General features: G+C 27.0%; 1 protein-coding gene across 1 annotated transcript; it reads right to left on the reverse strand.

The window, feature by feature from the left end:
* Positions 1-10,731: 10,731 nt before the first annotated feature.
* LOC119676421 (probable aminopeptidase NPEPL1) lies at positions 10,732-11,246 on the reverse strand. The gene is made up of 2 exons (XM_038087661.1): positions 11,094-11,246; positions 10,732-10,949 (listed from the first exon to the last, which is right to left on the reverse strand). The coding sequence occupies exons 1-2, from the start codon at positions 11,244-11,246 to the stop codon at positions 10,812-10,814; spliced, it is 291 nt and encodes a 96-aa protein (XP_037943589.1). The 3' UTR covers positions 10,732-10,811.
* Positions 11,247-12,977: the final 1,731 nt, after the last annotated feature.

The following is a 12,977-nucleotide window of genomic DNA, read 5'->3' on the forward strand; positions in this document are numbered from 1 at the left end:
ATCCGATATTTAAAGGATTTGCTGTCCACAAGTGAATACCATAAAATATGAAATGGAATCAACGTGCCACAGAACTGTAAAACGCGATGAATTGGAAAAAATCGTTTCAGATGCGTGACTTTAGTTGTTGATTTTTTCTGGAGCGTGCAGACCAGTCCATACATGGATTGTATGACTAAAGGCTTTCCTATTTTCTGTGTATTTATTGCAAATATTTATTTGATGTTGCGTGAAATTTTACTGCTTTATTTGATATTTTTATTATTGGTAAAATGTATTTTATTAAAAATAATACTTTTTAAAAGACACAAACAACTTTTAATTTTTATTTCACAAAGTTAATTATATTAATATCAATGACAAATTAAATAAATCTAATGATCAAGAAATTACATGCTATTTTAGTTCATTTGCGTATATTACATTAAATATATACACAAATATTATAATATTATTAATATACATGATGATACGTTGATCTTTAGTAAAAGTTAAACATAAAGTTTAATATATTAAGTTGACTTTAACAAATATACACGTAGCGTATGAGTGACATTTTACTGAAAATTTTATGAATATCGAAAAATATACGTATAGGAATTAATGGAATTATATCTAAACATTTCATATAATTGTTTAATTTGGAAATGCAAACACTAAGTCTCATTTCAGCCGGATGTCTGTTGAAGAAATGAATTGGCCAAAATGAGCACAGGACCCTCTCTGACATTAAGCACACTAGAGATTTGTACCCCTTCAGCCTCTATATGACTAACTAAATATTTTAAGATAGTAAATCAAAATTTGCAAGTACACCACCTACTATCCAATACAGTCTCTATATTTTTGGGACATTATCTATGCATACCAAAGACGTACGCCACTCAATAATAACTCTCGCAGCCGTATGTTAGAAGAGAAAAATTTGAAAGAAGAAGATGTATCACCAGAGTAGCCTAAACAAAAATTATAATTTAAAAAAACATGACGTAGAAGTTGTAGATAAAGAAGGTATACCTTTTACCTTAAGATTAAAAATATTGATATGTTATACAGTTATATAATAATTCTATCAGATTCAACTTAATAATTAGCTGTCGCTTTTTTCTTTCTCCTCTCTCTTCCCTCTCCTTATTTTTTGTCTTCACTCCTCTTCTCTCCTAGCCTCTATCTTTTTTCTTCTGTTTTGTTTTTTTTTCTGTTCTGTTCTATCTCTCTTTTCTTTTCTTCTCAATTCCTCTCTTCTCATCTCGTCTCTTTTCTTCTCTTTTCTTCTTTTTTCTTCTATTTTCTTCTCTTTTCTTCTCTTTTCTTTTCTTTTCTTTTCTTCTCTTTTCTTTTATTTTTTTTTCTTTATTTTTCTTCTCTTCTCTTTTCTTTTCTTCTTTTCCCTTCTCTTCTCTTTTCTTTTCTGTTCTTTTCTTTTCTTTTCTTTTCTTTTCTTCTCGTCTCTTCGCTTCACTCTTTTTCATTTCTTTTTTCTTTTCTTTTTCCTGATTTCTAGAACATTAACCAAAGTTTTGGTATACTTCTCACATCATAAAACTAATAGTAAAAAACTTACTTTATAGAAGAGTTAAATATAGGATTCGAATACAGGGTCGCCTAGTGGTGAGTCCACTAGATCCACTTAAATTGGCCTTTCTAAGATAAGAGAAGATCTAGCAGACTGATGACGATTTTTAGGGAACTGTGAATACTGTTGATTACGTTTTTCCTACACAGCTCTCAGAACGATAGAGAGAAGTGCTTTCCCTACGCTTTGTTACTTCGCAGAGCTTGTGCTACATAAATTAAACAAACTGTGTCGTTATTTTTTAAGGAATATTAAAATTCGATCGCGTTCCACGACTTCAAACTTTTTATGTGGAACACAGTAGGGCACTAAGCTTAAGTGGATCTTCACCACGATAACCCAATCCTTCTTTTATAATAATTGTAAACAATTTAAGGTAGCAAAGTTTATTTGAACCAATTCAAAAGGAAAATATAACTTGCTTGCCATAAAAAGGTTATAAACTATTTCGATTATAATATACATAAGCAAAATAAATATAGTTTATTTATGCTAAGCATTTATCTCGTCATTTATTTATTTTATTTGTGTATAGTTTTTATTTCATTTTTATATATATTTTTCGCACGCTGTGTGCTAGAAAACGTTTTTATAGGATTTTGTTTAGGTAAAGCAAAAACTTTTAGAGATTAAATTGTGTATTGGGGTTAAGTGTTGTGCCGCCACAAACAAAAAAAAACCGGCAAAAATTAAAATACTAAAAAAAAATATTAACAAAACTCAAAGATAAAGTCCTTGCGTACACAAACACTTTTATACTTTTTGCGCACACACACACACACAGATACTCTCGCACACAAAAACCGAACAACAAAGTGAATGTACAAAATTTTAAGGAATACTAAAGTGAGTAAGATTTTCATAGCATATTTACAGGCGCAATTGTCCCTTAGCGTCCAATTGCTGCTAAGGCAACATTTTTAAGTTGTTTTATTATTTGTTCTGTTTGTTACCTAGAAAGTGTACAACTACAAGGATATAAGAAATACAAGACAAAGATTGTCTATGGCACGCTTCAGAGACTATCATAATGCTGACTTATGGCACAAATTTTAAAAAACGTAACACTGCTTAAAGGATACGCTCGTAAAATATGGCACTCAGGCAAACTTACGGGCAAGTTAAATAAAAATAGCACAAAACTAGCAATAATGACCAAACTGAGCTCAGCAGCTGGAAATCTTCCACGTAAAGATTTAAATAAATCAACTTTGTAGAGCCTCTGGTGTACAATCCATTAAGGACGAAAATTGTTTTGGAGCATAAGTTCGAGAATTATTGGCTGGTTAATTTTATTTAAAATTTCTTCCAATTATTTTCAATTAAATTGCATAATTCAATTGCTTATAATAATAGCAATGATAATATGATAATTTTGAAAATTTTGAAAATTAATGCAAAAACAAAAATTAACAACAGAAATCAATTCATTGCATATCGTACCGAATGGGAAAATCTCATTAAAAATGCATGATACGCATTTTGTTGAAAATTCATAATCGCGGAGAGAATTTGTGCTTATTGAATTAATTTTGAATCAATTGCACGTGTTCCTCATTTGATATTTGCTGTACATCCTGCGTACAATTTCTTCCTGTTTCAAATTTTTATGTTTTTGTAAATTGATATAAATATGCACACAAGCACACACCATCTATTGCACACAAATATTAGAAAATACAAATTTTAATTAGTGTTATGCACATTTGTATGCGACTTTGCAAGGATACGTAAATACGTATCCTGCAACATTCGAATTTGTTAATATACGCACATATGTATGTGCACATGTTGAAGCTGTACACTTTCCTGTTTCCGACATATATTTTGCAAATATAGGTGCATTCAACATATATAATTCCATCGTTGCACATTTGTTAGTTCTATACATATGTACAAGAATATATATGTAAGTATATATGTGTGTTTAAATATATTCATACTAATATTATTGTTTGCATTCTGTATTTTAATTAATTTTAGTTAATTTGATACACAAACAAAATAATAATCGTTAATGCCTAACACCTGTGCTGATCCATATATAGGTACGTGTATTTATATGCAAATACAAATATGCGAGTATATCGACATATGCATTAAGGCCTTAATACTTATGAATCTTAACATATAAATAAATATAGATATGCATATATAAATATGCCTCATTTATATATACAAATATAAATACATATATATATCATTTACATACCTGTATGTTAGCTAATTTAATTAATTTGATATAGCCTCAGCTTCTTAGGTACTTGACCAATTTCATTTAAATTAGATGAAAAATTCAGCTGCAGTATATCCTTTTATAACAAATTTAAAACATGATGTCGACATGATTGATATGCTTAATATCATAGGTTAAGCTAATAATTACAATCATAATCATTGAATCCTTTTAATATAAACAATCTTATACGTCGAGATATGTACGGTTAGAGTCACTATTTCTATTTTGATTCTAATAATAACACCACAGTTGTTTGATACTTGCAGTCTAATAATTATGAGAGAACAATTAAATCCAAAAAAATTTTTTCAAGAAAACTGATGATGGATATTGATAATACTAGAAACAACTAGTTGTTTACTCAAAAATATATCAAAAAAAAAAATTGATGATAAATATGTATTGGTAATACTCCAATCTAAATAATAGATTAAAATAAATAATAGATTAAAATAAATAAAATATTAAAATTATTTTGTTGTTGCAAATGATCACTATTCAACTCTTTTCTCCGTCATATTAAACTTTGCCAAAATTTAGTTAGTAATTTGTGTTCGAAAATGTTTAAATTGATTTTTAAAATATGCTCGCCTATAAAATTATGGAAGCATTTAAACCAATTACATATCATTTTTTTTTATTTCTCTTGAAACCCCTCCAAAACCTCTCCGTTATGATCTATTTAGTTTTATAAGCGCTCAAACCAATCTCATATCTTTTTTTACATTCCGCTTGACACTCCACCAAACACTTCTTAGATATTTAACGCAACATTGGGTTTCTCTACTAACTAGAATCATGCGAGTTGTCTATAATGTGTAGAAACAAAAAGATTCTATTGTTTGCAAATCGGATTCATATGTCGCATGATCAATTAATATATATATAACTACTTATATTATGCAATTGGTTTTCCTAAATACTTCGAATACTTTAAATAAACAAATGCATAGTATAGCATTCAAATTTAACCATTATAAATTTCCTTTTCGGAATTATTATCACTTAGCTAGTTTTTTTGGTAAAAATAGATGACTACAACAGACACAAAAAATTAAGAAAGCAACATCTTAAAAAGAGTCTAGACATTATAAGAATAATTTACATCGAAGTTCGTGTTTGGTTTATTCTCAAAAAAAACTATATAGTCAATATATAGTCACTATAGTCACTATATAGTCGACTGCTGTTTAGTTTCATACTGATATCAATTGATCCATGATTTGGCACCTTACATAGTCTTATTTAAGTCCTCTAAAGCAACATCGATGCATTTTTGTCAACTGCCAATCGATCCCCGATTCGTCATCTTTCATAGTCATATACAAATCTTTTAAAAAAACACCATCGCATTTCTTGAGCATATGTCATCACTAGGAATATGAGTATCATAAAACTGTGATTGAAAATAATGACTTCAAGAACTTAGAAACCGATTGTTAAAGCAAAGTCTTATAAATAATAAATGACTATTATGTGAGCTAGTTTAATGTAAGAACTTGTTTACTTAAATATCTTCCAAATACATTACAAAATATTTAGTACTGCATTCTTCAACTAATATTTATTATAATCCAGTTATAATATATCAGGTCAGATCAATGTGTAATTGGAAGCCATACATAGGCATCTTAGTCCCTAGACAGATTTAAATGTCTATATGATTTTTTAGTTGAGGCACAACTTTTGAGCTATTAAGCATTTTGGAAACTTTTCAAGTGATTTTTTATAACAGATCTTAGCGAGATTCGAACACAAGCATCTTGCTATCAGGGCAATTAGTTTTATGTATATGAATTCCGAGCTATTAAACAACACCTACATATTTAATGCATATTTACAATATTTAACGAAATTTTTAATAACTACTTCTCTTTAATATTAATAATTAATTTCCAAAGCATTGAAAGAAATTTCTGATTTAATCTTAACAAAATTATGACAACGATACCACAAACTACGAATAATGATAGTGATAACGACCCCTTCTCAACTTCTTAACAACATATATTAAATACCACACCCCAAAATTTTCAGCTCGCTATATTCATTTTATAAGATATTAATAAAACTTTTAATACAAACATAATGAGAATTATAAATATAATAAGCTGTTTAGTGTAGTTAATCTATATGAAATGCAAAATAACTATTATTTTTTTTCTTATATTTATTTTATTTTATTATTTTTGTTTATTTTTCCTTCTTATTTTTCTTATTTCTTTATTAAATTAAAAATCTTTTAATCCCTACCCACACCATTAATATTTGATTCCTTTAATAATATAAATGCTAATATTGTAATATTTAATATAACTATGAAAGAAAATCATAGCTTTAAAACGAGATGGTAAAAGTAAAATAATAGTAAAACCTATGGCAGTCCAAAATGATGAAATTTTGGATTTAATATTTTGTAATATGGTATTAACATCCATAGCAGAAATCAGTATTAATTTATTATAAAGATAATTTTACGGTGTAACCTTTTGTAAACATATTGTTAAAATCCAAACGCCAATTTTAAGAATGAAACAACACTGCTGACTTATTTGCTCCAACTTTTCTGAACCCACTTATCCAATAGGTATACTCAGAACATAGTATTGCCAAAACTTTAAACCCATTTATTGCAAATACTTTTAAAAATACTTCAAAAACATACTGTCCAAAATTTTTCTTGTGTTGGTGTTTTAGATTATAATTATAATTATTAATTTTTTTTTTCAGTGTTTGACATAAAAATAAATTTAACGTTGCAAAGTCTGGCAAATAAGATTTGCCGCATTTACCGAAAGAAAATATTAATAATAATTCCAGTGTTCCCATTTGAGTTCATGTAAGGCGTTGTGATCTACAACCCTACGAATTCTATAAATTATTAAACTTCTACACAATTTCTTGCACTGAAGTTGTAACATATTTAAGCAATAATATAAACTAATCAAATGAGAATTATAAATGAGAAATGACAAATTTAAGAATTATGAGAATTATTATTGCTATTATTTTAATATTAAATTTTAATTATTTTGTATTAAATTTTAATAAAGATATTCCAATAGTCGAAGGTCTCGACTAGCAGTACTTTCTAGTTATTTAATTCTTTTATTTTGGTATTTCTATGTTATAAATAAATAAAAACAAAAAAAAAGACCGGGATAGATCAGTGCGTAAATTCCAAAAACTACTAGTAACTTTGTTACAAAAAAAAATTTTCTTTAATTCACATCATAGTGTATTTGGTATAGATGAAAGCATAAATTCTAAATATCTATCTTTAGTCCTAAAAAAATTTTCTGCAATATTCATCCTAATGTATAGACGAAGGCATAAATTCTAAAAACTATATAGGTATAACTTTAGTCCCAAAAAATGTTCTGTAATATTCATGGTGGTATATTTTATATAGATGAAGGCTTAGATTTGATTAGATTTTGAAAAGATTGGGAATTATGTCACCATGTCCCTGTATTCTTTGAGGATTATTGTGACAAAGTCACTTTAATTCCATAGACACGTAGCAGTTAAAAATGTCATTATGTTCTTTGGAGAAATGTTGCCAAACTCCATTATTAGTGGATACGCAGTTTAGTCCCAAAAAATGTTCTGTAATATTCATGCTGGTATATTGGATATAGATGAAGACTTAGATTTGATTAGATTTTGAAAGGGTTGGATATTATGTTACCATGTCCCTGTATTCTTTGAGGATTATTGTGACAAAGTCACTTTAATTCCATAGACGCGTAGCAGTTAAAAATGCCTTTATGTTCTTTGGAGAGATGTTGCCAAACTCCATTATTGGTGAATAGGCAGTTGATGGGTACTGAATTCTGAATCTGGCGAGACTATCACAGTGACACAGAATGTGTTCTGTTGTTCCCTCTACTTCGTAATACCAGCCATTCATTAATTTTATGTTTGACAAAGCTTCATGAAGGACTGTAGAATGGTTTTGGCCTAATATAATGTCAGACCGCTTCTTTTCTGGCTAGTTCATCGGCTGTCGGCTTTCTCATTATCCTCAAATCCGCTATATCCTGGAATCCATATTAAGTGGATCCTGTTCCTTTCAGCAGAATTTTTAAGGAGTTGAAGATATTCTTACACTAGTTGAACATAATACTAATCCGGGTATTAAGGATTTCAACACAAAAGTTCAGTGTACCCAGTCAAAGCACCGCATTTTAACTGCAGCTAAATCACAACCAAAATAAAAACTGGGAACTTAATAAATTATGTGCAATAAAAGAAATTGAATGAGAAACGTATGTGAATTCAACTTAAAAAATGAACTACGAAATACTGTGCATTCCCTCTTTAATTTATTCAACTTTGAAGTACTAGAATAAAATGCTTAACTCTTGCAGCGACTGACGATTTTGTTGTTACTCCAACGTTAAGGCGTTGAAATCCACTTAAGCCAACTTGAACATATTGCAGCTGTCGGTTTCTGCAGCGAATTGCAACTTAATTGAACAAATACCAAAATGTGAGCAGCAAACTGCAACTACATCGATGCAAAAAAAAAAAAAAATAGATTCAAAATGTACGGATCTGTTGTTTACTTAGCGTCTAGTATCCTTCATTCTTAATATAATAAAGAGAAAAAATGGAATGAATAAAATCGAATCTTAAATGACAAAAGATAAAAGAATGCCATGATAAATGCTAATCGACACGCTGACGAATGTTGCTTTCTAATGGTAGATTTACGCTGACAATTGTGCTCAACAGCACCAGCACCAACTCAAGCACCAGCACAAGCTACAGCAACAGCAGCAACGGCAACAGCAACAGAGTTGCAATATTGCCAACGACAAGGGATAGAATTGCATACATAATCAAATTGTTTGAATATTTAACGAAGCGTTAGGAACAGCAACAAAAATTGTAACAAAATATACCCGATTTCGTCGCATGCTTTTGGGTTGACAAAGTAATTGATTAGGATGGATTGTAACAAAAATTATGAAGGTTTTAAAACTCTTTAAAATTTAAATGGGATTTAAAGATTTGTGGAGTTGTTTTAATAGATTAAATTTTGTAGAAAATATTGGATAGGTTAGGTTAGGTTCGGAGGGCGCGTACTGACAGTTGTCAGCTCGCCCACTCGGTGGCATATATTGCTTATTATAATGCCATCAAAAAATGTTACCGGGAGAAGCAAGTTGCTAACCTTTGTAATCCTTGTTAAACCATTTGGTTTCCCAGGTGAAGTTGAGGAGATCCGTTAAGTTAGATCCCCAAGACATTGAAGTCGCCTTGTCTGAAGTTCTGGACAGAGACAGAGAAAGTGATTGATAGATTCTACCTCCTCTTCATCTTGACAACTACAGCATAATCCACTTGTTGGAACTCGCCACCGTTAGAGCATAGGCGCAATGGCACAGTGACCCGTTAGTACTTCAGTAAGCACACGAACTGCAGGTTTGCTGAAGCGTAAAAGATTTTTCGTTTTATTTCGTTTTAAATATTGTTTCACAATATAAAAGAAATAATTGTAAGACCACTGATGATGGGTATTTGGCAATACTCAAAACAGCTGTATTGGTGAGCCAAAAATTCAATTAATTAAAATAATTTAAAAAGAATATTAATTTTTTCTTGCCAAGGGTTACGAATTTTAAGACTGTCAGTTCCAGTCTAAACAAATTATATACGGACTATAAACTAATTAAGAAGTTCGAATATTTCCTAAGACTACTCCTGTTGAGTAGTTGGCAATACACGAAATAACGTTGTATGGTCAACCAAATTGCAATAAATTAAATAAATTTTTGTCCTTGTCTTCTCTTTGCTATTCGCATCCTTTCTTTGCTATTTGAAATCTCAGCCCTTGTCTTGTTGTCCTTGTTTTCTCTTTCCTATTCGAATCCTTTCTTTGCTATTTAAAATCTCTGTAACAAAATATTTAAAAAATTTCTTAACTTCATGACCTAAAAGAGATGTCTAATACAAGAATTTATTATGAATATATAAATAACTAACCAATTATTTTATTTATATTTTTTCCAACTGCTACTTGATACTAGCAAACCAAAAGATGTAAGAAAATTAAAATTAATTTTTTTGTAACTCAATTTCTTCAATTCTCTTCCTTTTATTTTTTTCTTTATTACATTTTATCTGTTTTTTCTTTTTTCATATTTTTTTTTATATTTATTTTAATTTTTTTTTTAATATTATTTTCCTATTTTATTTTTAATTTTCTCCAAATTTTTTTTATATTTTTTATAAAAGTAAAAATTTATTAAGTGCTTACTTAGACTACGTAAAATAGAATCGTTACATTATTTTTGCATTTCACATTTATTACCAATTTTTAATATTGAAGTTGTCAGTGAAAGATTAAAAAATATATAAGATAAGAATAAAATTGAAATTGAAATAAATCAAGTTTCATCGAGGCAAAAACAATTTTTATATCTAACGCTCCCGAGTTTTATGGGAGAAAATCTTTTTAAAAAAAATATATAAAATTGAAATGATTGCAAATCTCACAGAAAAAATTCAGAAAAATAAGTAATTTGGTACGAAGTAATTGAAAATGAAAATGAAAATAGAAAAACACGAATGAAAATAAATCACAAAAAATATAAAAGACAACAAGACCATAATAATAATATAAAAACTCTCAACTGCAGAAATGCAACCGCAAAATAATGAAATCGTAAAACAAAGCAGAAGAAAAAAGATACAAAAAAGCGATACTCCTAGATATGATATCAAAGATGGTCAACGTAATTGCAACTTAAAGTACAAAAAAAAAAAAAAAAAAAAAATTTGAAACAACCAACATAACAAAACCATTAGGAAACGATGAAATGACACAAACAATAAACAATATTACTTAAAATGAAACATACAAACTAAACAAAAAAATATTAAAATATAAAAACGAAAATTTTTAAGCATATTCTTTATATTTATAACCGTTAATATTTTCGAAAGTAAGGAAAAAATGTTAAATAAAAAAAAATGTGATGTATTTCAGTTTCGATCACGGCAGATGCGCTTGGCTGGCTGCTCCTCGTCGGATGGTGCAATAGATTGCAACATAGCATTGTTTGTATATTTGCCAAATAAGGTCAAAATGAGTGCAACACCATAACCAGTAGCACGTTCACCCTGTATAAATAAAAAGAAAAATTTATTAATATTTAAAATTTCTTTAAAAAATTCAATGCAATCATGAAATTTGAAGCTTTAAAGCTTGAGGCTATTAAGTCTCAAGTTCAAAATGCTTATAAGTTAGTCATATTAAACACTTACGCAATGCACTGGAGTTGCCATGTCAACATGTATCCAAGCGCCAGGATAATCAAATCCTAAATGAGCTGCTATAAAAATACCAGCACAAGATGACTGGGCATTATTACGGTCCTGAAATAAAAAATAGTAAATCGTTAGTGAATTTCTAAACATGAATAAAATAAAACAATAAAAAGAAAAAATAAATAAATTGAAAACAAACTAATAATAAGTCAGAGATTACTAATTTTAGAAACATATTCCATGGTCAGAAGATTTTTATATTAAAACTAATAGCAGCGAACACCAATAATGTTAGCAGTTCATTGGTGTAGACCTTGGACAACACACCTAAATAGCTGAGGTACTTTCTTAGCATAAAGCTGACATGAACTTAGCTCAATAAATAAAAATTAAAATAAAATAAATAAAAATTAAATTAAATAAAAATTAAATTAAATAAAAATTAAATTAAATAAAAATTAAATTAAATAATAATTAAATTAAATAAAAATTTAATACACTAATTAAAAGGAAATTCGAATATTTTCTAAGACCACTGAAGATAAGTACTTGACAATATTCGAAACACTAAATTGCAATAAATTAACTAAATTTTTGTTCTTGTCTTTTGTTTGCTATTTGAATCCTCTAACTTTCTTAGATTCTTTGTCGTCATAAGAAGCGTAATTTTTGACAAAAATAAACTTTAAAAATATAATAAATTGAATTAAAAATAAAATAAATATCATAAAATTAAAATAAAAGTAAATATAACATGAAAAAAAAAAATAAATAAAAGAATAATAATAAAAAAGAGATAAAAAAGAGAAAAAATAAAAAAAAATTAAGAAAAATAAAAAACAATAAAAAAGATAAAAATATTTAAAAAAGTACAAAATATAAATAAATTTAAAAATGTCACAAAATATAAAAAAAATAAAAATAATAACAAAAATAAAAAAAATAATAATAATAAAAATAATAAAAAAAATAATAGAATAAAAAAAATATATATAAAAAAATATATATAAAAAAATATATAAAAAAAATAAAAAAAAAATATATAAAAAAATAAAAAAAAATAAAAAAAATATAAAAAAATAAAAAAAATATAAAAAAATAAAAAAAATATAAAAAAATAAAAAAAATAAAAAAAATAAAAAAAATAAAAAAAATATAAAAAAATAAAAAAAATATAAAAAAATATAAAAAAATAAAAAAAAATAAAAAAAAATAAAAAAAATAAAAAAAATCACAAAAAAGAAGAAATTATATAAATAAATATTAAATAAATATTGAATAAATATTGCATAAATATTGAATATTAAATAATTATTAAAAATCAAATAAAAAAGAAGATATGGACATTAAAAAATTATAAAAAAAAATAAAAACAAATAAAAAAAAATAAAAAAAATAATAATAAAAAAATAAAAAAATAATAAAAAAATAAAAACATATAATAAAAAAATAAAACAAAATCACAAAAAAATCATATTTCTTATCATATTTCATATTTCTTTTTATTTTATTAAAATAAAAGAAAACATAAATAAAAATATTTAATTTATTTTATTAAATATGTATATAGTTATTAAATAAATTATTATATAGTATTAAGTTAATATTAAATAATTATTAAAAATCAAATAAAAAAAAAGATATTGACATTAACGCAATCAGAGTAAAAGATTCAAAAAGTAGTAGACAATGTCCTCCTGATAGCTTAAAAATTTAATTTTTCAACTTTTTCGTCTATAGTTTCTGACTAATAATATTAAAACTGTTAATAAAACTTTTACAGTAAAGTAACAAAACTCCAGAAAAATGTGCGAACATAAAAGGCAAGTACGGCTTTGGGTCAGTTGGTTAAGAAGCGCTGACTCTGAGCTTTACATTTGG

This window comes from Teleopsis dalmanni, chromosome 2 (genome assembly GCF_002237135.1).
Source record: "Teleopsis dalmanni isolate 2A chromosome 2, ASM223713v2, whole genome shotgun sequence".
Taxonomy (NCBI): Eukaryota; Metazoa; Arthropoda; class Insecta; order Diptera; family Diopsidae; genus Teleopsis; species Teleopsis dalmanni.